A 21,272-nucleotide genomic window follows, 5' to 3' on the forward strand; every position below is an offset into this window, starting at 1 on the left:
TGCCAATGACACTCTCCCTTGTCCCTGCACTCTGGGCCACACACCCCTTCTCTTACCCTCCCCCAACCCTCTGCAGTCCCTGGCCCCACCCACCTCCCCATGACACGCCCTGGAGTCCTCGTGCCCCCCCCCCCCCCCCCCCCCCCGGCCATGACAGCCCCGCCTGCTCCCGCGCCCCAGCCAATAACGGCCCCCCCTGCGCGCGTGCCCACAGCGGTGACTGACAGGGCGCTGTGCGGGTAACCGCCTTGCGGTGCCGAGGCCCCGCCCTGCCGTATCGGAAGCCGCTGCGGCGCCTGCGCGGTGCGAGCCGAGCAGCTCTGCTGGGGCCGCCGCCTGGGCCGGTCTGCATGAGGAGGCAGCAGCAGCAGCAGCCACCGCCACCGCCCCCGGGCCCCGCCGCCAGCGCCATGTCGGAGCGGCCCGGCAAGCCCGCCTGCCTCATCGTCGCCAGCGCGGCCGCCGGGGGTGAGACGCGGGCGCCGGCCGTTGCTCGGGGGCCGCCCTGTGGCGGGCGCCTGCCCTTGGCCCCGCCCCCGCCGGGACACAAACGCGGCTGCAGAGTCCGCGGGGCGGCGCCGGGGTTGGGAGCGGGGGCAGCAAACTGCGCGGCTGGGTGGCCGGCTGAGGGGAGCGGAGCAGAGGCCGGTTGGCCCCGAGATTGGACTCAGGGAGCAGCGGGCTGCTGGACTGCGGGCTGAACCTCTCCCGTCCGGCCCTGTGCGGCATTGCCGGCACCTCCACTGCTCCCTGGGCCGGCAGAAGACATTAGGAGCTACGTCTACACTGGCACCCTTTCCTGGAAATGCTTAAAACGGAACAGTTTTCCGTTATAAGTATTTCCGGAAAAAGCGCGTCTACATTGGCAGGATGCTTTTGTGGAAAAGCACTTTTTCCAGAAAAGCGTCCGTGGCCAATGTAGACGCGCTTTTACGGGAAAAAAAGCCCCGGATCGTCATTTTTGCGATCGGGGCTTTTTTGCAGAAAAAAAATCTGTGCTGTCTACACTGGCCCTTTTCCGGAACAGTTTTTCCGGAAAAGGACTTTTGCCTGAACGGGAGCAGCATAGTTTTTCCGGAAAAACACTGACTATTTTCCAGTAGATCATCATTGCTTTTCCGGAAAAGCAAGCGGCCAGTGTAGACAGCTGGCACGTTATTCCGGAAAAGTCGCTGCTTTTTCCGGAATAAGTGGCCCAGTGTAGACACAGCCTAGACGTAAATGGAAAGCTATGGAACTGCTCACCTCACTGAGAGCCGGGACCGGTGGCTGCAAACAAGCTTTATGGGAAACGTGGCCACATCCATGACACATGGACGTTCAGTGTGTCCTGCCGGACCGTGGATGTCTGTAGACCAGAGAGTTCTGAACTAGAGAGGTGATAGAAGTGTAGCCGTGTTAGTCTGGTGTAGCTGAAGCAAAATACAGGCAGTCCCCGGGTTACGTACAAGATAGGGACTGTAGGTTTGTTCTTAAGTTGAATTTGTATGTAAGTCAGAACAGGTACATATTGTAGGGGAAACTCTAGCCAAACATTTCTCCAGAGCTCAGTTTTATTCTCCCACACCTCACTTCCCTCAGTCCTTTATTCTCAAGCTGAGGTGCCTGCTGAGAAAAGCTGCTCCGCATCTCCCTGGTCTGCTGGAGGGAGGAGGGGGAGCGCTAGCTTCGCATCTCCCTAGTCTGCTGGGGGGAAGCAGCTAGTACGGGGTTGCCTCACCCCGTTTGTAAGTAGGGATCTGATGTAAGTTGGATCCATGTAACCCGGGGACTGCCTGTACAGGACTATGTAGCACTTTAAAGACTAACAATATGGTTTATTAGATGATGAGCTTTCGTGGGCCAGACCCACTTCCTCAGATCAAATACTTCCTACTTCCCCCTTCTGTTCTGATATTTGATTTGTCTTTTTTTATGTGTGTTTATCCTTTGGTATATATGGTTGTGACTATTTTCTTCCACTATTTGGTCTGAGGAAGTGGGTCTGGCCTACGAAAGCTCATCATCTAATAAACCATATTGTTAGTCTTTAAAGTGCTACATAGTCCTGTATTTTGCTTGAACTAGAGAGGCTCACCCTATATTAGAGTGTAACTTTAAAAACAAGTAGTAACTCAAACAGCTATCCTCTTGCAGCCTGGTCAGACGTCCTGTATGCATGGCCTTAAGCAAGTCACTTACTTCTCTGTGCCTCAGTTCCCAGTCTGTAATCTAAGGGTAACATTTCTAGGGATAAAAAACAGGACTATGTAGCACTTTTAATAAACCATCTTGTTAGTCTTTAGTGATGAGCTTTCGTGGGCCAGACCCACTTCCTCATAAACCGTCTTGTTAGTCTTTAAAGTGCTACATAGTCCTGTTTTTTGTTTCAGCTACACCAGACTAACATGGCTACATTTCTATCACTATTTCTAGGGATGTTACAACAGTTATTCGTTTTATGATTTTTAACTCCGGGCTCACTGCCTGGCCCGCTACCCATTCCTGCTGCAGCTACCGGGTCCCACTGTGGCCATGGGGTCCTGTTTCCCATCCCACCAGATCCTCCACAGCCTCCTACTTACTTATGTTAAATGGTTTAGCATCCTTAAATGCTACTTCCCTACCTTTGAGTAGTGTTGGGAGATTGAGTTCATTAATGTGTTTGTGAAAGGCTCAGCTACTGTGCTGATGCAGGCTAGAAAGTATATCAAAGGATAGAACTGGGTTTGAACAGAACTTAAGATTCCTTTCCTGTAGTTCTTTATACTGCTATGCCAGACCTACTGTGGTCATTCTTTTAGAAATTTCTGAAGATGGCACCATCAGTACTGCTCCTTTTTTTTGGAGGTTGTTCAACTAATTTTTTTTGGTCTGGGATTTTTGTTTTTGCTGCTCATTCTAATTTCTTTAACATTGACTCTGCCTGTACTGTTGTGTTTTTCAAGGCATTGTATTTTCTAATGTTATTAAAACACTAATGTCAATTGTAGAATGTCGAAGTATGATACGTTATCTTTGTGAATATTTCTCCTTGCATTATTAAAAATTCCCCTAGGCCATGTGGTCCTTTAAGTGACCTAAAGATTCATTTAACATACACTAGTTGGTGAAATATGTGCCATGTAGCTTAGGGTTTAGCAAAAAGCTTATCAGTTAATGTTATAGACTACACACATTCCCCCCCTCCTCCCCTTGCCAGTAAATTTTTTAGCAGGCTAGCCAGCAGCCCAGCTCAGTCTTGGCTTGTGCTGGGTCTGGGACCTATCCCCAGTACAACTCTGTATTTAAAGTGTGTTAGGAGCTGGGTGGGCAGGCAGCTCAGCTCAGTCCTGGCTTGTGCCAGGTCTGGGACCTATTCCTGCTGTAGCTGTTTAAAGTGTATTAGGAGGCAGGTGGGCAGGCAGCCCGGCTTGCATGAGGTCTAGAATCTTAGACCTCTCCACCCCTGACGGGCTCCTGCCACCCCTGTATTAGAGGCAGCAGCTGCGCGGAGTGTTGGGGCTCCTTCGGAGTGGGGCCAGAGCACACTGGCTGCTGGCTCCCCCCTCGGGATCTGTAGAATAGTCAAATAACCAATAAGAATTAATGAGGTTAATCAACTATTCAATGAACTGATATTTAACATCCCTAATGTAGCTGAGTTTAAACACAACAATTATTTGCTTAAGTTCTCCAACTTTATTTTCCAGGTGTGTCTGCCCAATCTTTTCTTCATTCTTTTACACTGGCAAGTGGTGCTTTTAATCTACAAGTTGCCACTCCAGGGGTAAGTGTGAGAGAATAGTAACTGACAAAAGTACGTACTATGATGGTCTGAAAACAACCAGTATTACATTAATGTATAAACTAGTAATAATAAATTCTTACAAATGAAGGTTCTTGATCTTCTGGCTTTTAAATGCATGCTTAACTTCAATGAGAACACTTGTGCTAAGAAGTAAACCCATGCATAAATTCTGTATATTGGTACGTTGGAAGAGATTCTGTATTGCAGTCCTTACTATCTACTATATATTTGAGAGAGTGAGTTTGTGTGTGTCTGTCTGTCTGTGAGTCTCTCTGCTGGTTTAAGAACTTCTGAACAGTAAGAGCTAGGGCCACCAGATTTGGTACACAGCCCCCTCTTATAACTAAATCAAGGTACGGGTTTAGTGCTGGGAAAATGGGATGCCCCTGGAATGGGATTGCTTCTCATAAAACCATACAGGGAAAAAAAACAGTCGTCAGACAGGTGAAAGGGGCTGGCTGGGGACTGCCGTACCAGCCCCAAGCCTCCACCCCCCCTTCCCAGGCACAGGGTGGAGGGGACTGAAATTCCTCTTCCACGTTTTGAATGGCAGCATTGCTGGCTGTTCCTCTTTGTGCACTTCCCTCTCACTTCCTGATGGTGTGCTGCATCCCTCCCCCCGCTATGTTGGAGTTGCAACAGCCATGGAGTGGCACTTTTCCCCTGGCCTCAAGTTGCTGTGGTGAGAGAGGGCTGGGGTAGTCCTCATTTAGTTGAGGACTGGAGAAACACTGAGTAGATCATCTAGTTTAATAACTATAAAGTCCTTTTGATTTTTACATTACAAAGGATGTTTCCTGAAATACTGTAAGAATGCAAAGATGGCAACCTGATATGTCAGGAGTGATGTGTTACTTGTTTGAATCTGTATATAACGATGTGTCTTGGAAGGGCTATCTTTGCCCAGCCTAGGGGACAGTGGGACATTCCATGGACTGAGCTGAGTCCGTTGTAACGAGCATACACGTATCAGTCTAGCCATAGACTGATCTGATCCAGGGAAGCTAGGACTGTGTCTCATTTATAATAAACCTTGCCTGTTGCCTTTGATCTTTATCTGATTTTGTGGACTTTGAGGGCTTTCTTGGAGTCTGCTGTACTGGCTAGATGTGCGGAGCCAGCACAATATACAACAGGAGCACGTGTACTTGGCTGAATGGTTATCGTTGGACAGAACAAGATACTTGTCAGGACACCGGACTAGTGACTTCTGACAACAATCAGTACTCGGATTTGTGCCTCAAAGATCAGGGATAAACTGGGTCCTGGAAAGTTAAATATCCTCTTCTCAAACTAAAGCCAGGTCTTGGCTAATAATACTTTGCCAGTATATCTGTAATGGTATACTAGCTTTTGCTGGCGTAGCTTATTCTAGTAATTCTGAGCAAAAGAAACTACTAGCAAAAACCTGTCTACACTAGAGGTTTTTGCTGGCATGGTACTCCCCTGACTGACTCATCTGTTCCAACCTAAGTTTGTGGTATAGACCTCCTATTAGATATGGCTTCCTGATTTCAGGGTTAAGTCATCTTGGAAGGGGAAATACCTTTTCTGTGGACAAAAAAAACTTTGGGTTCCTGGGTCCCCATTTAAAAAAAAAAGAAACTTCACACACTCATAAACAAACTAAAACTGTAGTAATATTAACCACAATTTTTGAACTGTGATTCCACTAGGGGAAGTTAATTGACTTTGTCGATGTGAATGAAAGCAACATGCGTTGGATACAGGACTTCCGTATGAAATCTTATGCAAATCCTGCCAAGCTGGAGTCAATTGATGGTGAGTATCTTTTAGGTTAGCCTTACTTATCTTCACTCTGTATTGTGAAAATAATGATTTTGAGGGTTAAATCTTTAGGAAGAAGGGAGCAGAAAAAGTTATGGAACCTGTGTTTTTGGAGATGATCTGCCAGACTTACAGAATGGACATCACTTTTGTCCTTTCACCCTAATTGCTCAGGCTGTTTCCCTCTACTGTTTCCTGGAGAAGCTGCATCTTTTGTTTCAATAAGACTACTAATCGTGGAGACAAATTATAGGAAGATGTAAAACTATAACATCTCTTTTCTGTTGTTTTTATTAACATGTACTTAGCACTGCTCAGGTAGAGTATGCCTAACAGAGTACCTTCCCCATGTGCTTGCAATAGACAGGTACACAGATGGTGAGCAAGAGAATACTGAACAATTACTGCATGTGTTGCAGCTAGATAAACTTAGTAGGACACACTAGTCAACTAGTTGCCCCCCCCTCTCTCCTTGCTGCCACTATCAGAAAGAGGCAGGAGTGGGTGGAGGGAGAGGGGGGAAGTGCTTCAAAGCAGCAGTGCCATGTGGAGTCTAGGGCCACACCCAGAGTTCCCTGCGGTGCTGCTGCTTTGAAACACTTTGTGCAGCCTGGGGCCAACTGGGGAGTCCCCCTGCTGACCCTGGACTCCATGTGGTGCTACTACTTTGAAATACCGTGAGGAGCACTGGGCCAGCAGGGGACTGCTTGAGTCCCCTGCTGGCCCCATGCTCCCTACAGCGCCTGGGGCTGTTGCCACACTTCAAAGGCAGTCGTGCCCTTATCGATTAATCAAATAGTCGATTAATCTAAATTTAACATCCCTAGTCTTAAGAAAATTTATTAGGGAAGAGTGGGAGAAGTCTTTTCATATGCTAAATGAAAGGGTTCATGAAAGAAGGTATAAACTTGGAGTGGACAAAGATGTTAAAAGGATCAGTAAGAAGAGAAGTTCAGACACTGGAATGAACATGAGAGGTTGTAAAGTCAGATTGAGGGAGTAGGCAAGAAGTGAGACGGGGCATTTCAGCTAAGATACGGGTCCTGTTTAGACATGCAGTGGGCCTCTACTCCCTTATGTAGACTGAGAAGAAGTTTGAGAGAGATTTTCCAGGATTAAATCAAAGTTGTGCTTAAAAAAATCTCATTCTTAAACAGAGGGTTGTTTTTAATTTTGTATCTTAATTTTTTTCTTATTTCATACATATTATATGAGAGCAAGCAGTGAAAATGTTAGACTAATAAAAAGCATGGGCACCATTTATGGCGGGGTCTGGGGAGCAGTAGTCCCTCCTTCCAAGTTTGAACCCCTGCATTTCATACTTCAGGTCTCCTTAAAGCTGCATGCCCTGGTTCCAAAGACAGCTCTTAATTGCAATGGAGTTTGAGCTGCTTGCAGTTTTGCCTTTGTAGGAAGGAGTTTGTTATAAAAAGAGGGAGGCAAGTGATTAAGAATAACAAAAGACTGGTCATTCATGTAATTAAGGGATCATTAGATCATCATGAAAAACATTGCCAGGTACTTAAAAGCTGGAGTGGGAGTGGGGGGGAAAGAAGTAGCAATCAGTGTTGTGCTGCTGGGATTTGAATTTGGAAAAGTACTGTTAAACTTTTAAATGTTCTTGAAAAAGGGATAAATGGCAATATTTGCAGATACTACACAGTTACTCAAAATAAAGTCCAAAGCTGACTGCAAAGAGTTACAAAGGGATCTCACAAAACTGAGTGATTGGTCAACAGTTGAGAATTCAGTGTTGAGAAATGCAAAGTAATGCACGTGGAAAAATAAAATCCTAATTATACATACAAAAATGATGGGATCTAAAATAGGTGTTACCACTCGAGAGAGATCTTAGAATCGTTGTGACTAGTTCCCTGAAAACATCTGCTCAATGTACAGTGGCAGTCTAAAAATTAAAAAAGCTAACAGATTATTGGGAATTGTTAGAGAAATAGATAAGACAGAAAAATATCATATTGCCTCAGTATGAAGTAATTGTATGCCCACATCTTGAATACTCTGTGAAGAGCTGGTCACTCCATCTAAAAAAAGATATATTGGAATTGGAAAAGGTACAGAGAGGGCAACGGAAATAATTAGAGCTACGGAAGAGCTTCCATATGAGGAATGATTAACAAGATTGGGAACTTTCAGCTTGAAAACGTAATGACTAAAGGATGGGGGGATATGTTAAAGGTCTAGAAAATCATGAATGGTCTGGAAAAACAGAATAAGGAAATTTTATTTACGCCTTCACTAACATAACACAAAAATTAAATTTATAGAGAGCAGATTTAAAACAAATTATTTCTTCACAGTCAGCCTGCGGAACTCTTTGCCAGGAAATGGTGGAAAGGCCCAAACTGTAACTGGGTTCCCATAAGAACAAAATAAACTTGAGGATAGCTCCATCAATGGCTACTAGCCAGAATGGGCAGGAATAGTGTCCCTATCTTCTGTTTGCCAGAAGCTGGGAATAGGTGATAGGGGATGGATCATTTGATGAATGCCTCTTCTGTTGATGCCTTCTGAAGCACCCACCATTGGCCACTGTGGGAAGACAGGATACTGGGTAGGTGGACCATTGGTCTGACTCATATGGCCATTCTGATCTTGTATAGAGCCCAAATATATCTATCCCTTGCTGTAACCCACTAGACCTCACTCCCCTTCCAGAGCTGAGAGCGTGCCCAGGATCGATCTCTCTCAGCAATTAGTAAGAAAGTAAGACTATATATTAAAATTTTAAGGCCAACCAGTGTCCCTTAAGTGACTTGCCATAAGATGTCATAACATGTTAATATACAAGCTGAGTGGGTCCAATATTTATTTAATTTTTCTTTCTTTTATATAGGAATTAGATACAGGGCTCCTGTCAGCTAATTGCTAAGTTACCTGCTCCCTTCCTCCCCCCCAAGCCCCCTCCCAGAATTTTCCACTGCCTTAGTAGCCCTAGAAATAGATGTGTGGTTGGGGGGGGGGGATGAATGGAATTGGTTACCCCCCATTTGCTGCTTGTCTTGTACTGAACATGCTCAGTAACACTGCTGAAGCCACTGTCCTCATTTACCCCCCTCTCCCCGGTGCTATCACTCTCTTCCTTCCTTGCTCTCTCCCCCCTCCCATCTGAAATGGCACCTGTGATAAAAAGTCAATATTTTGGCAAGGTGCATTTACTCCTGAAGAAGGTGTATGCTAAACTAGTCAGTGATGTATGGAGTCAATTACAGGCAGTCCCCGGGTTACGTACAAGATAGGGACTGTAGGTTTGTTCTTAAGTTGAATCTGTATGTAAGTCAGAACTGGCATCCAGATTCAGCTGCTGCTGAAACTGATCAGTTTCAACAGCGGCTGAATCTGGATGCCAGTTCTGACTTACATACAGATTCAACTTAAGAACCCCAGGCATCCCCAAGTCAGCCGCTGCTGAAACTGATCAGCGGCTGATTCCAGGAAGCCCGGGGCAGGGGCTTCCTGTAGTCAGCCACTGGTCAGTTTCAGCAGCGGCTGACTTGGGGACGCCTGGGGCAGAGCAGCTGGGGTGCTGCCGGGTTGGTCCAGTAGCGCCCAGAGCGGCGCTACGGGACCAACCGGCAGCACCCCAGCTGCTGTATCACAGGCGTCCGGAGCAAAGCCGCGGAGCACGGGGGCAGCGGGACAGCCCAGATGCGCCGTGGCTGTCCTGCTGCCCTCGGGCTCCACAGCTTTGCTCTGTTTTGCTCCCCGTCTCCCTCGTCTGCAGACCAGGGGGACGGGGATCAAAGCGGCGGAGCACGCGGGCAGCCCAGACGCGTCTGGGCTGTCCGCTGCCCGCGTGCTCCGCCGCTTTGCTTCCTCTCCCTGGTCTGCTGGAGACCAGGAAGAGGGCCCCGTTCGTAACTGCGGATCCGACATAAGTCGGATCCGCGTAACTCGGGGACTGCCTGTAATGGACTTCGTCTATAGTAGAAGAAAGCATGGTAAATCTTTATCTAGTTAAGAATATCTCTTCAGAAGCTTGTGATTTTTTTGTAGGCCTTTGTCAAGGATGTTCCCCACTCTGGCACTTCGAGTGTATAAGGCTGGGGCTTAAAATACTCTGCTACTAAAGGCTTCTGTTTTAAAAAAAAAAAAAAAAAAAAAGTCCTGAGATTCCCTGACCTTGGTTGGTACACTGCCACTACCCAAATGCAAAAACCCCTTGAGAGCCTAGGAAGATGCAATTGGGAATTTCTTCCTGTGGGGTAACCCCAAGCTCTTAACCCTTCCTCAAGAAAGAGCTTGAGAACAAACTGTAATTTCTTAATAGCTGACCTTTAGGCTCAGGCACGTGCACATTGAACCTCCAGTCTTCTAGGACACAGGAATCAGATCATAGCCTTAAAAAGGTGAATTTATTAACAAAGCAAAGAGTGATATTTGGTAAAGCATTCTTGGTTGCTAGGTGTTAGAGAGCAACTAAAAAAAGGAAAATTAAAAGCACAGAGAATTGCTTCACTGGGATTTAATTTAAAAGTTACAGTATATGGGGGGGGGGGGTGTCTGTGCATAAATCAACCAGACCCAAAATTAAAGAGAAATAAGGTGATGGTGTCTATCTAAACATTCCCTGTTCACTTACGTATCTGTTATTCCAAGGTTCAGTCCCTTCTAGACATGGATATTGCTGAAAATTCCATGCCTGGTTCCTGGCTTACTTCATTTCTCCCCCAGCTCTTGCTCTGAACTCTCACAAAAGACTGAAGCAGGCAGAACCTGTTTCAAGTCAAATGTCTCACCCTCTTCCCATTGACACTCTGGCTCCCTGCCAATGCTTTTTGGATACTTACTGTCTCTGGGTTTAACCCTTTAAAGGCAATTAAGTTAGTTGAATAGCTGGCTTGTCTAGAAAAGGATAGTACCCCTCCCATCTAGGGATGTGAGTGATTAATTGACTACACAATAAATGCTCATCAGGCAGTCAAGCAAGTTGGGCAAATGCTTATCCGGTAGTCAAGTAGGAACTCAACTAGTTGCTTTCCCCTCCTTGCTGCCTCTATCAGAGAGGCAGCAAGGGGGGGAGCACAAGCTGGTGCTGAGGGGAGCCAGCTTAAAAGCCAGTTCCCCCAGCATCTTCTCCACAGGGGCAGAAGAGGCAGAAGGCAGCGGGGATTGAAACAGTCCGACTGCTGGTCCAACTGCTGCTCCTCTCCCTTTGAAATGCATAAGAGCAGCCTGCAACTCTTGTACATTTCAAAGGAAGAGGCACAGAGGGGAACCCACCCCAGTGGGGGCTGCTTTGTCCCCACTAGTGCAGGTTCCCACTGCCTCTCTCCCTTTGAAATGTACAGGAGTTACAGGCGGCTCTTGTACATTTCAAAAGGAGAGGAGCAGCAGGAAAGCGAGTGCCCCCCTTATCAAATGATCAAGTAGTCAATGGAAATTTCATCGACTACTCAATTAGTAGATTAATTGAAATTTAACATCCTTATTTCCATCCATCAGAGCCCAAATGCCACAATTAATGAGCTACATAGATATTATATTTTTATTTAATTACTTTGTGCTTGTTTTTTTACATATTGTAGTATGAAACTGACTTTTTTGTGGCATTGTCTTTGCTTTGTCAAATCAATTTGAAAAGAAATCATGCTCAGATATTATTGCTTGTTGATACGTTTATGGTCCAAACTTGTATTATTCTCTCTTCCTAACTAGGTGCTAGATATCATGCCTTGTTGATTCCTAACTGTCCTGGAGCTATGACTGACCTTGCAAACAGTGGATACCTAGCTAAAATATTGCAGCACTTCAGCAATGAGAATAGTAGGTAAACCCTATTGGGGATCTCTGTTTTTTGTTTAAAAAATATCCAGATTCTGTACCTAATTCATTACTTCATTTTTGATCAGTACAATGCAAGTGTTCATTTATCTTGCAGTAAACACTTATAGGCAAGTAATGGAAGTGGTGATGTGGCTAGCAAATTTCAAAATACACAGCTGGAATAGTGCAGCAACATCAGAACTGGGAAACTTTTCTAAATCTGTGTGGTCTTCCACTTAAAAAATAGCAAACCTTTCTTGTGAAAAGGAATAAAAATAAAATCAGTAGTTTTTTTGAATACTTTTGAGAGAGAAAAGAATTCTTCTGCTTTACCATGTCCAAAACTAGAGTAGCGTGCTTCCTGTGAGTCAGATGGGGACTCCTAGTTCATAATCAATTTCATAGTACTCTACAGTCCTCTTCAATAAGGTCCTGATCCTGCAAAGAATTGCATATGTGCATTAATTTAAGCACATGAGCCTGAGTAGTCCTCTTGGAACTACCTGCATTAAGCATACATGTAACTCTGGAGGTCTGCGGCCTAACTTTGTAAACTGGTTCACCTAGAAAAGAATAAAGCCAATGAGAATGCAAACAATGTTGCATAATGCCACTTTCAGAAAGGCAATGTACAGTAGGGATGTAAGCGATTAGTTGTTTACCCCCGACTTTGCTGGTGATGGGGGGGGGGAGCCGTCTTAAAAGCCAGTTCCCCTTAGCATCTTCTCTATGGGGCGGGTGTAGCAGAGGAGGCAGAGTCACAGCAGGAAATGGGGTGGGCAGGGACTGAAGAAGTCCCTGCTCACGTGGGTCCGACTGCTGTGCCTCTGCCTTTGAAATGTAGCAGGAACCCTGCAGGGCTTTTGTTACATTTAAAAGGCAAAGGTGGCACAGCGCGAACCTGGGGTGAGTGGGGAATCAAGCAGTCCCCGCTTGCCCTGGTTCCCCGTTACTCCTCTCTCTTTTATATGTTGTAAGAGCCATGGGCGGCTCTTCTGACTTTTAAAAGACAGAGACGCAGCTGGGATAGTGAGTGCCCCGTCCTACCCCTCATCAACTAATCGAGTAATTGATGGAAATTCCATTGACTACTTGATTAGTTGATTAATCGAAATTAACATCCCTAGTGTACAGGAACTTAGAGGATATTTTGGCTTTTGTAACTTTCAGGATATTTATAATTAATTTCTTAATTCTTTTGGGGTTTTAGAGCCTATTTGCGCAGTGGGACATGGCGTTGCTGCTTTATGCTGTGCCACGAATGAAGATAAATCCTGGGTATTTCAGGACTACAGCCTGACAGGGGTAGGTCCTGTGAAGCAAACTTCTCCCAAAGTATAATTTTTCCCAAAATGAGGCTTTTACTATTCATGGAGCAGTGTAAAAGTGTTGATAGTGCCAGGGATTTTTGGTGTCATCCTACATCTTAAGAGACTTTGAGCCAAATCAAATTTGAGCCAATCTGACATGTTCAACAACTTGTTACTCAAGAGCTGCAGAACTTTCACTGGCAAGGGGTGCTGTAGGCCAGGATGGTGAGCTGTGTAGGGGCCCAAGACTGCATTTGAGGGCTCTGCTGCAATTCAGCTTTGCTTTGGTGAGTGCTGTCAGTCTGAGTATTTTATAAATACCAAATGAAGTTGCTAAAACCTCTAACAAACTTGCCACAGCCTCTCTGGCTGATAGTTCATGGCTTTAAATATTTTAGATATTCTGGTTATTCAGCTTGGTGCCATAGAACTGCTGGTGAACTTTAGTTCTATGAATTATTTTTCTTTTTAAATGTTACATTCCTTTATACAAACTAAAAACTTCAGGCTCATGCTGACATTATTGATCGTTTATCCCGCTGTGTTGCTAGGCTGAAGAGGGGTGTATATATAGGCTAATCTATACTCGTTTATAAATAAAGAGCATGCTAAACTTCCTTAATGCAAATTCTGTCACTGAAAATTTACATGCAGGAAATTAAGTTAAGGTTCCTGTAGATGTTGTAATGTGGAGTCTTCGTGCATATATATTTGGTATCACAGCACATGCTGATATTTTTAATGTAATATATGCTCCCAGGGAGCCAGAGCTTGAGTGTGCCCCTTTCCCTACCCCCCTCAAACTGCTGCTTCTGATACAGAGGCAGCAGCACCGGGTGGGGAGCAGTCCTGCGTGTAACCATGAAGGTAACCAACGAGCCCAGGTTCCTCATTTAACTGTGTACGCTATCACATCCCTAATGTGAACACCTCTTAGACTGTAAGAAACTGAAGTTTGGGTTGAGTTTTATTTAAAAGGTAATTTTTCTCACATTTGCATTGAGGTCTTGGATTGGTTCTTGGATTTGAGAATTGTTAATATACCAGTGCCTGCCCATGGGTATATTAATGTGGTGCATTTGTTTTAACTTTATGAAGTACTAATGTTCAAAAATATCCCCATGTGAGTTCCATTAAGATACAACATGATAGGAAAACTAATACGTGTCTGAGTAAGCAAGCAGATGTAAGGTGTCAGGTTGGAATAACACTATGCCTTCCAGTGCTACAAATAATGAGGTGGAATCAAAAGCCATTTAATGTCCAGAATGATAGTATCTCAGCTAAACCTACTCAAGGAGTATTACACTGTAGCTATAAAATGGCACAGGCATTTTTAGCTTTATACAAAAAACACACTCTCTAATTCCATCCGGACTTACCATATTTTATGGGCACAAAACTTTGTTCATCTCTGTGGGTGATTATGCTGGCTTTAATGCTGATGGAAGTCAAGTAACAAGCTTTTATCAGAATGAGCTTGCTGTTACCATTATTTTAAAACATCTTGAAATCAATTGGAAATTTAATTAAGTGGAATTATAATTACAGAGCTCAAGAGTGCATCAATACAGTGCAGTCCTCAGTCAACTACTGTTTTCTCAGAAGGTCCTCTCCTGTTTCCTGGGCATGATAGTCTCCTTCCCAAACACCGGCAGACTGTTTTCACCTCTCATTATTTAAGAAGTTAAGAGATCTCAGAATCAGAAAAGGGGAAAGAACAGAAAAATCCACATCATCCTCTTAGGACATTGCTTTGCTCTTCCAATTAAGTGTGGGGTGTGCAGATGGTACCAGCACCAAATCCTAAAATAAACAGGATCCCTAAGTTCTTAATCACGTACCTTGGTACCACTACAAGTTGCTTGTGTTCTTTAACTTTCTTATCCAGACTGGGAGGGACTCCCATGATTATCTGTAGGCTATTAGATATTTTTTTTAATACTTCAGAAATAACTTCAGTTGCATATTTGCATATTTTATTAAACATTTTAGAAGGAAGTAGAGTAGAAAACAGGATAGAAGAATGGAGTGTGACAGAATATTTTCCTCATTGGTTTTGCTTGGATCTACTGTAAAAGTTAAATTTATCTCATTTTCCTATTCCTTTTCAGCCCTCTTTATATGAGCTGATAAGGCAGCCCAATTTTGCCAGTTTGTCCATTATTGTGGAGGATTTTGTGAAAGATTCTGGAGCTACTTTTAGCGGTATGTCACTTTTTGATTGTTAACTCTTCATATCTTATGAAGCTTCAGGGGGTAGCCAAGTTAGTCTGTACAGGATAAACTTAAAAAACAAAAAATGGTCCGGTAGCACTTTATAGACTAACAAAACATGTAGATGGTATCATGAGCTTTTGTGGGCACAGCCCACTTCTTCAAATGACTGGAGTGAGTGTTAATGGCAAAATAGCTTTTATACTTTTGCCAAGCATGTGAAGAGGTCTGTTACATTTTAATTTAACAGAGCATATTCTGTAACACATGCAGAAAGACCCTGTAAAGTTAAAATTGTTTTAAAATCTAAATTCTTTACTAATATTAGTAATATAATCTAGCAGTCTGGATTGTGAAGAGCCCTATGTGACTGAACAGGGGAGTTAGTAACATATTCAACTGCAAAGCTGTATTAACACACCACTGATCATGAGTCGAGTTTACATTATTCAAGCTTAGATAGATATAAAACTGATATTTGACTGTTCTGATTTGTTGCTTTTGGGCTGTCTTTGAATAAAATACAAAATTAGTTTTATCATGAGATTAGTAGTAGTCTTTTTCCAAGTAATATGTTTTGTAATTGCAGTGTAACAATTTGACTGTCAGTTGCAAAGCTTCAACTTCTGTAATTTGAGAACCAAAATCCATTAATGCAAAAAAAATTCTGAGCTCAACCTGAATTCTGAGTTCTGTCTTGAATACCTACTGTTGTACTTAGTTAATTATTGTAGATGGCTCAACAGTGTTTCATTTTGCTTATCTTGCTATACTTATTGTTATACCCAAGATTCATGGGGAGAATGAAATAATACACTGTAGAAGGTTCCATTCCTTTGTTATACCTAAGCATCTATTGCATTTACCTTTGGTATCTGAAACGAGGGAGGAAGAGAGAAAGAGAGAGAATTGTAATTTTTTAATTCTACGCATGAAAAATAATTAAGTCCACAATATTTAAGCTATTGGATTTTTTTTTTTTAAACAAAACTGTGCCAAGCTTTAGGCTGATGAAGTTGAAACAACTCAGTTAGAATTTGTACAAAAGCAATTTATAATGGAAATGATGACAGACTCTTAAATAACAGACAATGCATGCATACTCTGTAACAAAAAATAAAAGATGCTAGTTTCTCTTCGCACTGCCACATAAAATTTGATTATTTTTATTTTCCATTATTGCTGCTCAACAGCTTTGTGTGTTTAAATAGCAGCTTTCCCCTTTCTCATTAGCTGCCTCTTCCTCCTTCCTGTTTAATTCATTAATGATATTTCAGCACCTGATGTCAGAGTTATTTCCATGGTGACTACTTGTGATGTCATACAGATTTGGTTGAAGCTTTACTGAGTGGATTGAACAGGAGGAGTATGTTCAGAGCTAAACCAGTACTACCTGCCTACCCACATTCGGATTATCATAATCAGAGATCAGGAAAGGTGTAGAATACAGAAGCAAAATGCCAAGTTAATCGATTTTTTGTAAAATAGTACTTTGAGGGCAGACAGAAGACCACAGTGGTTGCTGAAATACCAACATGTGGCTAGAAAATATCAGTATATGATAATGGTTTTGCTAAGAGCAGTGGAGTATCTTATCAAGGGAGTATTGTCACTGCTCTTTGTAAGGCAGTGATTGCTAACCATGATTTTTTTACATGAGGGGTATTTATAATGCATTGCACAGCAGATTGGAAGCTAAATACAGTAAAACCTGTGCTATCCAGAACTTAAGCATCTGGAAAACTGTAGAAACTGGCAAATTTCTGATGCCGGGAAAAGCAAAACAACAACAAAAAGGAAACTCTCTTTAAGTGCTGGGCCGCTCCTCAGACAAGTGTGCAGCACGTACCTGGGGGAGGAGTGAATGGCAGCCAGAAGCAAGCATTTCGACTCCCCCTGCGACTCCTGGCACCACTGGCAGACCAGCCCCCCTCCCCCCCGCCATCTCCGCCTCCTGGCTCTCTTCTCTCCCCCCCCCCCCATATGGTTCGTGGCCCACCCCGGCCCCTGCATGGCTCCTGTGGGCGCTCCCCCCCCCCCCAGTAGGCCCTGCATGGCTCCCACCTCACTCTCTCCCTCAGGTAACCGTGACAGATAACACAGGTTTTACTGTAAATACACTTCAAAATTTGTTTCCCAGGATAGCCTCATGAAATACAATAGGCGACTTGATAGAGAAATGATACCATTAAAGGGCCAATCTGGCCATCATTCCATGCAGAGAATGCCATATTGAAATCCTCTGGAGCTTTGATGGTAGGGTCAGGTATATCTCTATCTTGTAGACAGCTCAGCACATCAATTGCTCGCCAAATACTGTCTGTTTGAAATCATTAACCTCTAGCACAGTCTCAATGGATGTGTGAAGTCTAAATTTATGAAGCCGTGTCCATTGACATCACTATTTAAATATTTTTCTCTGACTAGCCAGCAAGCCGGATGCTGTGCACATAGTTCTGGACAGGCACCTTGTTACAGGACAGAATGAAAACTCCACTGTTTTAGCAGTTCAGAACCTTATTCTTCTTTGCAATGGCAGGTAAGGAAATCTGTGTAAATCACAGTGGGAATGAGTACAACAGAAGTATGAGTCTCTTTAAACTGCAGTTGAACTACATGTTTTGTCTCATGTTTTTTAATCTCCTTTTACTAACAGCATTTTTTACTTACAATTATTGGGTTTGAAATGTGCAGCTACACTCAGACAGATAATGGGGAATAAAGAATTTGGTTTTAATTAGCCTTTTCATTAGGAGAAAGGAATCTTTTGTGTATAAATTTTTAGTGTCAGTTTCAGAGGAACTTCACCTGTACCTCCACCTCCCCAGAAGATCCAGGAGTTCCCTGTTGGGTATCATGTTTCCTGCTGTCACTTCTGTCTAGTCAGGGTGCCCATGCCCTACTTCCTTCTGAATATGGGGTTTTAAGGCTGCACAGCTCCCCCACCTGACACTGTGATATCACCAGCTAGCCACAATGTCTAAAGGCCAGTACCTGAATTTTGTTTTCTCTGAGGGCTATAAATAGTATGTTGCCAGCAGTTAGAAAATATCCACACAGTTCTAGTTAAGCAAATGCTTTATTAGTAAGATCATTACTGTAAAAACCTAATAAACAATATACAGCTGTAAATATACCAGGAGTCCCCATCAGTTTTAAAGGACTCCTTAACCAAAATCATTCCAACCTTTTCACAAGGGTTGGGTCAGAAACTCCTCATTTGCTGAATCAGAAAAAAGCCCTGTGTCAGTTCAAGCCCATCTTATTATTCTAACAGACCTTTCTTTGTCTCTTCAGCGACTCACTTCAATCATCACCTACTGTTTTTAGTTTCTGTAGGCACTGCAATAACCCTCCCTCAAAGTAGAATGTAATCACACAAACTATTCATAAATTTACTACAGTGCCCCCCGTCCCCCCAATACTGCATGGGATGGCAGTATCTGGTCACACTTACTAACTTTATCAAAGCTTAAAGTGTACTATTTGAGTGGCTCTGTATATTTTGAATAGTAGGAAGGAATAAATTCCAGATATTTGTTGTTAATAGGTAGGTGGTTTAATTTGTTTCTTGGCTCTGTCAATATGAAATACTGGAAATAAAATCTGGTTGGGATTAGGTGAATATCGGTTAGAAGTTCCTTCCCAGCTGTAAGGTAACTTGTAAGGTAACTAGCCATGTCATTGTGTTGGGTGTGTTTCATTCAGCAGGAAATGAAGAATGAGGCCTCCTTGTAGCCTGGATGGAGGAAAAGCCAGAGAGACTGAAGACATTCTTATCTGTGAATGAGATGTCTTGCTGATGGAGAGGGCCATCAGCACTTCTGTTGATTCTGTGATCGTGAAGAGGTGGTACCAGTGTTCGTAGGTGCTGAGTGGATAATGCTTCTGAACAAGAGAGCATTTGTGTATCACTACTTAAAGATGATTGTGAAATAGTCTCACTTACCTTTCTGGTAGTGAAACTTCTTGCAGATTCTTTGCCCTGCCGTTAAAAAGTTTCTACATTTTACATGGGGAAAACATTCTAAAAAAAGCATTTATATTTTAGTTCCACACTTCTTGTGCTAAAGGGCAGAGCCCCTGATAATGTCAGCCTTTAGTTGGGAGCTTGGTAATTCAGCTCCATAGCAAAACCATTCTGGAATACTCTTAATTTAGGTCCATTCATTTATCAGCTGGTGCCTGTGGTTCAGGTATCAAACTACACAGTTAATGCTGCATTGAAGTGCAGTTTGAAGTCTATTCTAGTCCTCTGACCAATGAGTCATGAAGTTGGCTCCAGATTCTAAATGCATTTTAGAAATTGTGACAGATTTGAGATACAAAGGAAAATGCTTAGATAAATCCTGCATAAGTGCAATAGAACAATTAAGTCTAAAGCAGCTCACCTTATACCATTAACATAATGTGCTCTTTTCTCATTATGTTTTCCAGTTAATGCACTTTTGTTTAAAAAAAAAAAAAAACTGGTCAAAGGTTGTTTTAAAGGACCCTCTAAAAAGTCACTTGTAACAGTCTTAGGCAGCATCTATTATACATTTGTATTGTTTAGATTGCCCAAAATATTGATCCCTGGCAAGTACAATGCAGTTGTCTGTTCTTGGAATTAATTTGATTACAGAAGTAAAAATGTAGAAATGAATTTACTTAGACCAAATAAATCTCATCGTACACCTAGTCTCTTAGTAGGCAATGATTCTTTGCATTTCATATGAGCATGTCATTTGTTCCTTTCTATCCATTTCAAAAATGAAATAGAACAATCAAACCAAGAAGGGTGTTTCCTCTACCTTAGTTCTACCCATGTGAAAACTGTTGCTGGAATGTTGTTTGTTTGTTTTTTTTCATGACTGGTATTGAAACCACCAATTTCTGCAGTATTCTATAAGGGAACAAGACTCAAAGTTTTTCCAGATTGTTGTTGTTTTTAAAGGAAGCATGAGGTGTTTTAATCATAATTATCAGGAGTGTTAGCCTTGTATCCTTTGCTGAGGAAGATTGTTTGTTAGCTTTACTTCCTCTCAAAACTGCGTAGTAATTTTCCAGGGAGTTAGGATTTCCTAACTTTCCACTGAAGCTAGGATTTCTGGCTGTGTTTATAAACTGAAGCCCTGCTTTCACGTTTGCACTTGCGATTGAAATGTTGGTTAAATATTTATCCCTGTCAACTTTTGCCATGGATATTCTTTTAGTTTCTCTTTTGCTGACAAAGTGCTTCTCAGATGCAGTTTTCAGTGGACCATCCAGTGAAATGATGTGGAACATCACATGTCCTATTTTTGTGTGTGTGTGTTTCAGTAGTGTATAGGGGGCCAGACTGAGGCTATGTCTACACTATAAAATCAAACCAACCTAACTTGTCAGTGTACAGTCATTGCAGTAATTACTAAGGATATTAGAGTGCATTACACGATTAACCTGGGCTTATTGGGCGATCTTATCGACTACATGCAACCCCCCCCCTTTGCTGTCTTTGTATCAGAGGTACCGGGGAGGGGAACTGGGGGAGCCAGTGCTTGTGGGGAACCGGCTGAAAAGCTGGCTTCCACTAAGCATTGGCTTCTCCCCCTCCCCCGTGTGTAAACATGTAACGTCTAGAATTTCCAGTGGTTATACGTTTAAACAAATAAACAATAGTTAACATCCCTAGTAATGACATTACTTGTGCATATCTATACTTGGCTTCTTATGTTGGTGGTGCACATCCTCCTCAGGAGCACTGGCACCAATTGAACTGTCAGTTCAATTGCCTGAAAATATACAACTTAATATTATTGACAATTGACATGATGATTACTAATTGTATAAATAAAACATTGTACTCACGGGCTTTATTTAATGGGATTTCTGCTGCTGCATCTCTTCACGTTTTTGACATTTACATCATAACTGGTCAAATCCAGCTTCATGCACACTGTGACGGGGCGAACCTGCCCCGCACTGAGCAGGAGGAAGGGGAGCCCATTTATTGGGCAGAACACGCCCCTCCCCCACAGCCCTACTGGGCATGCTCGGAGTGCAGCCTCGCTATAAAAGACTGCTGGGCTGCTCAGTTGAGGCAGATCGCTGGGGAGGCAGGAGCTCCGGCCCAAGCTGCAGGCCCGCCGCCGGACCTGCCGCCAGATCCAGAGCCAGAGGAGGCACCGCTGCGGCTACCACCAGCCCTTGGGCGAGCACGCCCCCAACACCGACGCCCAGTGGCCGTCCGCCCCGCTGCAGAAGACGCCCCTGTGCCACTGCCCCAGGGATGAGACCGTCGGACGAGGCTGCTGCCGACAACCCAGCATCGCCAGGTGGGACCTCCGTCGGCCGCCAGATTGGGGGTAGGAAGTAACCCAGGGCAAGGGGCCGGGAAACCCCCCCCAGTGGGCTTAGCATGTTTTGGGGGAGGACCCTCCGCT

At 43.6% G+C, this 21,272-nt stretch overlaps 1 protein-coding gene and 1 long non-coding RNA gene across 3 annotated transcripts; one reads left to right on the forward strand and one right to left on the reverse strand.

Moving 5' to 3' along the window:
• The first annotated feature begins 238 nt into the window (after positions 1-238).
• On the forward strand, positions 239-19,549 carry GATD1 (glutamine amidotransferase class 1 domain containing 1). Of its 2 annotated transcripts, none has more exons than XM_075928244.1 (8): positions 239-468; positions 3,672-3,748; positions 5,446-5,551; positions 11,234-11,341; positions 12,552-12,646; positions 14,766-14,859; positions 17,296-17,407; positions 18,580-19,549. In XM_075928244.1, the coding sequence occupies exons 1-8, from the start codon at positions 351-353 to the stop codon at positions 18,584-18,586; spliced, it is 717 nt and encodes a 238-aa protein (XP_075784359.1). In that variant the 5' UTR covers positions 239-350; the 3' UTR covers positions 18,587-19,549. The 2 variants fall into 2 exon arrangements, with proteins under 2 accessions (XP_075784359.1, XP_075784358.1); XM_075928243.1 differs by having other exon boundaries at positions 243-468; positions 18,577-19,549.
• LOC142829254 (uncharacterized) lies at positions 13,706-18,580 on the reverse strand. Its single transcript, XR_012903682.1, has 3 exons — positions 17,677-18,580; positions 14,496-14,566; positions 13,706-14,320 (listed from the first exon to the last, which is right to left on the reverse strand). It is a non-coding gene; the product is annotated as an uncharacterized LOC142829254 (long non-coding RNA).
• Positions 19,550-21,272: the final 1,723 nt, after the last annotated feature.

This window comes from Pelodiscus sinensis, chromosome 4 (genome assembly GCF_049634645.1).
Source record: "Pelodiscus sinensis isolate JC-2024 chromosome 4, ASM4963464v1, whole genome shotgun sequence".
Classification (NCBI taxonomy): domain Eukaryota; kingdom Metazoa; phylum Chordata; order Testudines; family Trionychidae; genus Pelodiscus; species Pelodiscus sinensis.